This window comes from Clarias gariepinus, chromosome 10, assembly GCF_024256425.1.
Source record: "Clarias gariepinus isolate MV-2021 ecotype Netherlands chromosome 10, CGAR_prim_01v2, whole genome shotgun sequence".
NCBI lineage: Eukaryota > Metazoa > Chordata > Actinopteri > Siluriformes > Clariidae > Clarias > Clarias gariepinus.
In genome coordinates, this window is record NC_071109.1 from 8,126,645 (window position 1) to 8,132,644 (window position 6,000).

Here is a 6,000-nt window from a genome sequence, read left to right on the forward strand (position 1 = left end):
GCGCAATCAAGACGCGGTGTGTCAACACCGAGAAGCTCAGCCGGTCTCCTGCTTCCTCTGCATGGTTTTTCAAATTCATCCGTGTCTTCCCGAGGCTTCGTTTTTGCACCTCGCTACACTTTGCACCCCACTGATTCTGCCTTGATTAAATTCAACACATGTTCGAGCACCGAAAAAAAACAACCAAAAAAAAAAAAAAAAAAAAACACTGACTGCGAATCAATAAAGCTGCTGAATTTTAGCCTTGGGCTCCAAAAGTAGGGCAGGATAATTATTAAATTCCAAAAAAAAGAAAAAACTAAATCAGACTGAATAATTACCGCATGCGCCAGGATCAGAAATATCACTGCACTTGAACTGGGAACGTTAATAAAGAGTGTTGATTTTTTTTTTTTTAAACTCATACACTCAGCTTGCAAAATACACAGGGCGTTCGAGTCAAACTGGGACTTGCGATCTTATCAAAGCCTGAACAAAACATCTGAATGGTGCAGATGTTTTTAAAGAAGGCCGCACGTCTGTGAGTCACAAGGTGCCTCGGAGCCCACTGTAGTCGCATTTAACGAGTGGAAAGTTTTCAGCCTGGTTTGATCACCAAATACTACCCACTGCACCACTTGCACATTATCCACTAGTGAAACGCTGTGAAAGGTGCATTAGTGTGGCAGGGGATTATATAGAGACATTAAGCAAGTATTCACTCTTATAGCTGTGTTTTGTTATCCTGCACAAGCAAAAGTCCTGCTTTGACTTGAACGCCCCTTGTATATTCTTACAATACAATGGGTTTTCAAGCATCTTGAAAAAAAAGGAGCAGTTCATGTTTTTATAAATGTCTTCATGTATAAACCTGTATGAGATTTTTCTCTCTTGGTTTTTTCAGTTCATTCTGAGATGCTTTTCTGCTCAACACGGTTGCACAGAGTGGTTAGTTGAGTTACCAGAATAGAGCTTCGGTCAGTTTGAACTCGTGCAGTCGGTTATTCTCTCACCTCTTTTATCAACAAGACTTTTTTGGCTGCAGAAATACTGTTTGCTTTTTTCCCCCCACCATTCTGTGTAAACTCTAGAGACTGCTGTGTGTGAAAATTCCAGGAGATTTTTAAATACTCTATCCATCTGGCACCAACAACCATACCTCGAATGATGAATACGACAAGACGATAAACACTGATAGCTAAAATAATAATAATAATAATTGTTATAATAATAATAATAATAATTATTATTATTATTATTATTATAATTATTATTATTATGAGCTTTCATGTGGTTATTAATAGCCAATATTGTTACATATTGAGCCTTAACTCATATTAAGCCTTTTAATTCAATGTTTAATTTTTACTTTTTTAAATCTTTTTTTTTTTTACATTTAATCTACTTGTATGAAATTTAGCTATTACATGATGTGACAGATTTGTACAGCGACTGTCAGGGAAGACATCAAGTAATGCATATTGTATATCACAATATACTGTAACATCAATATCATTACAAAAAATTTACCTATCTACAATGCTACATATCCCGGTAATCAGAATATCATTTTCAGTATGAATAATTTCTTGTTTCAAGCATTTAACCCCAAAATGCTCTCCCAGGCTATTCAAATGCAACACCGGTACCGGACTTTCTTTGCAATCCTTTACTTTATCATACGATACGTGTTGATGTTCCGATATTTTTGGACATATCGCCCCAGACCATTACTTGGAGTTTACAGGTGCCTGGGAGCTTTTAATTAAGTACTCTTCACCCTGCACTCAAATTGGTTTGTGCCTCGTTTAAATGAATGCATCTAAATGTGTACAAGTAACAAAAACACACACACACACACACACACACACAAATCAACAAACTGAAAGGTGCTCCAACTCGGCTTGATCAAGAAACACCGTTCCTCTCTTTTCAGACTGGTACTGCTCGGCGTGGATCTAACCCCCAACCTGAAACACTCAACGCTTCTAAATTGCACAAAGACTCCGGAGCACAAAAGTCCTAATGAACTGGAGCTCTAAGACTGTGTCCTTTCTTCCGAACGGTCTGAACAGAGCTGCAACAGATACACCTTTCCAAACCATTTAAATCGTAAAATTAAACAAGAGTCACAAAAGGCTGAAAGGGACAAAGCAGAGAATCTTTAATTAACCCCCTAAAAAATACAAAAAGCGGTGGCTCTGAAAGCTATCGGGCAGAGGTGAACAGCTCGAGGAGCGTAAGGAGGCACTCGGCGAGCTCGTTCCGCACCTCACAATGCAGGTGCTAAAAGCACGCTGATTTTCTACGATGACAACCAGGAGACACAAAGGAACAAGAGGATGAAACACAGGAGACGGCGAGGGAGAGAAGAAAGAGCCGCGAGTGAATGACGGAGACCAAAACGAGATTGTAAGGAAACTCGTGCTGACAATAGAGCATGCAGGAATGTGCTGATATTCAATTTTCTCACCACGATAATTGCCTTTTTTTATTCGCTTTTACTATAAGATCATTATACCAGATTTTAAAATGACTACATGTTTAAAGATGTTTCAGTTTTTTTTTATTCTTTGTCCAAAATAGGTCCTTTTTAGTAAGAAATGCGCAGCCTGTTTCTGAATGAAACCTGGAATAGTTTCATATTTATGAAGTACATCATTGTTTTTTTTAAATAGATCTACATAGGAAATATTCTAAATGTACACTTTGCTTTTTTTTTTTTCCCCCCCACAAAAAATTTTTAAAAGGCAGTTTGTAAATTCAACCACACATGGGAGCTGTACTCTGGATTTTGGGATGCTCAAGGCCTACAGGCCCAATTATTATAGTTTACAACATCAATATTTTCATAAAACAAGTTGGTTCATTCAGTTTTGTTTTTTAACAAATGCATGAACGTGGGACATACAGGGAGCCTTTCTTGTCTTTATTTTAATGCATAGAAAGTTTTCACCCACGAACTAGAACCAAACTACTTGATGCCTGATTACAGCAATACTGTCAGCACCTGATAAGCTTATAATTATTATTATTATTATTATTATTATACAGATATAATTAAAGTTTATGAATCAAGGTTGGTTTCTGATTATTGATTGATTATTGTTTTCTTAACAATGTAACACAACATGCACATTTTGTGCTACTATTTGGAAAACAAAGTCAGCTGTCTCACACACACAAACGCACACGCATGCACACGCACACACAAGCGCGCGCGCGCGCTCGCTCGCGCTAACTTCAATGAAAGGCTCAGTTGATACAGTGTTGCATCGGAACAGACTCTCACTTTAGAAATTACAGCAGAGCAAAAACAAACCTCACAGCGGTGAAGTGGATCAAAACCCCGAAATTACTGGATTATAGCTGCACTTCTTATAGGAATTCTTCCAGACTCTCTCATTTTTCATGCGTTTACAAAAAAGCGTCAGCGCGGATATTTAGACACACTGTTGCTTTGGCACTGGGATGATAAACGATATGATTACACTGTATATGTTTTTACTACAGAACAGCAACGCATCCGTGCAATATGCATGCATGCATGCGTGTGGAGGGAGAAATGCAGCAGTAAGTCGAGTAACTACGTGGACAGCTCTGGAGAACTTGGAGCGCCGGTGTGAGGTGGCAGTGAGGCGAGCTTCAACCCGACACTTTTCCCCCCCGCTCCACGGAATCCCGCACACGCAACTCAGACTCACCCGTGCATCCCGATCGCGTTTAAACCGAGCAGACATTTCTCATGCATGCCATAAGATAAAGACCTACGGACTGATCGCACGTCAGTTTTTGCACAAAGACGCAGAAACGTGTCATTAAACGCGCTTACCATTGCTGCTCTAGTTCCCACTCCCTGAAGAAGTCCAGCTCGAATAGGTCCATTGTAGCGATCGCGGAGGTTAACCGGAGCGTTTATGCGTCAGGCTGCGCGGAGAGACGGCGCGAGCGCCTGTGTGTGCGTGTGGATGTGTGCGCGTGTGCGTGTGCGCGCGCACGCCTGTGTGCGTGAGTGAGAGCGAGAGAGAGAGAGAGAGCGCGTGCGCTTGCGCGTGCTTGTGCTTGCGCGCGCGCGTATGTGTATGGCTATATATATACGTATATATATCTCGCCTGGCTGTGTTGTTCTCTCTCTTTTTTCAGCAACACACACGCACGCGCACGCACGCACGCACGCACCGCAGGAGAAAGCCCACACTGCCAGGCTCGCCGCGCAACCACACGCAGCCGCGCGGTGGGCGGAGTCTCGGCGCGCTGAAAGCAGCCGTCGGAGTGATTCAATTGGCCGGATTGACAGCCTGGCCCCGCCCACGCTGCTGTCAAACCGCGCGGCGCGTGCGGAGCGACGTCAGCGTCAATTGTCTTTCGGATTAGTTTATAAATAAACACAGAAATAAATAAATAATACTTACGCTATCTTACTAGAATAAAGAGCGCCCGTGTGTGTGTGTGTGTGTGTGACAGCTGAATTTGTTCTTCAAGCAGAACAAAATGTGCAAGTTGCACTACATAAAAACAGGCAGTGCAATAGAAAAAAAAAACCAGGCTTGATTAATAAACTTTTTAAGGAATTAATTTACTATGAATATTGTTATTATTATTATTATTATTATTATTATTAATAATAATAATAATAATAATAATAATAATAATATAAAAATACAGCTATTAAAGTTTATTAATCAAGGTTGGTTTCTGAATTTTGTATTTTTATATATAATTATATATCTTATATAATATGCTTTTGCCTCATAATACATCATTGCATTATAATATATGATTATAATAATCTTTAGCTTATTATGTTCTGACAGTGCGGTAATCAAGCATTAAGTAAGTTGCTACGCAATTACCTTAGTTACAGAGTAAATTATTATTATTATTTATTATTATTATTATTATTATTATTATTATTATTTGACAGGGGTTTGTATTATTATTGTGTTTCCTCTAGGTATTCCGGTTTTCTCCCAGAGTCAAAAGACATGCAGATTAGCTGAATTGGTGTGTGTGAGTGTGTGCGTGCGTGTGTGCATGTGTGTGTGTGTGTCTGTGTGTGTGTGTGTGTGTGTGTGTGTGCTTGTGTCCTGTGATGGACTGGTACACCCTCCAAGGTGTACCCCGCCTATTACCCCGTGTCCCCTGGGATAGTCTCCAGGCCCCCAACGACCCTGTACAAAATAGGCCATATAAAATAACGAGCAAGTGAGAATAATAGTCTTATTGCTGTATTATAAATACATTCATCCTTTATCCTGTTCAGGGATGCAGTACATCCGAGCACACTGGAACAGAGGTAGGAATATATGATGTGGGAATATCAGTCCAACGAATACAATCATGCTCACACACACACACACACACACACAATCATACACTCATTGATGCCCAGAGGCAATGTGTCACAGCCAATCCACCTACCAGCGTCTTTTTGGACAGTAGGAGGAAACTAGAGATCCAAGTTGAAACCTCTATTCTTTATTATGATGATTTTGATCAAGATTATTATTATTATTATTTACCTGCATTACAGCTCGTATGAGGACTATTAATTACTATTAAAGTTATAGTAATTATCTAGTAATTAATTCTTTACTGTATATCCAACTTTTCTACATAAGAGTATGGGTTATCAAGTGACGACGACAACAACAACAACAAAAAAAAAACAGTCAGTTGTTATTTTAAGACATGAATGTCAGCTATTCTGGAATGTTACCAGCAAGAACAGTATTGTCAAATGCGTTTGCAAAGCTCATCAAGCACCATGATGAAACTGGATCTAATGAAGACCTTCCCAGGAACGCACGACCAAAACATACCTCTGCTGCTATCAATGTGATCCTTTTAGGAAGTTACAGGAAGCCTGATGTTCTAATCAATAACAAATTAAATGTCAGCTTGAACATGACTGCATGCTTTAAAAAGAAGGAGTCAGCACGTCTCATACAATTTTTGTCAGATGCCATGAATACCTCCTCATGCACTGCTATCTGTCCATTGTGTGTGTGGGCTGGGAAA

At 39.8% G+C, this 6,000-nt stretch overlaps 1 protein-coding gene across 1 annotated transcript in view; it reads right to left on the bottom strand.

The window, feature by feature from the left end:
- Positions 1-4,001, bottom strand: part of aff2 (AF4/FMR2 family, member 2) — a 240,651-nt gene extending 236,650 nt beyond the window's left edge. The window contains exon 1 of the mRNA XM_053505638.1: positions 3,812-4,001. Within this exon, the coding sequence (XP_053361613.1) occupies positions 3,812-3,864 (53 nt within the window). The 5' untranslated portion in view covers positions 3,865-4,001. The remainder of the gene's footprint in view (positions 1-3,811) is intronic.
- Positions 4,002-6,000: the final 1,999 nt, after the last annotated feature.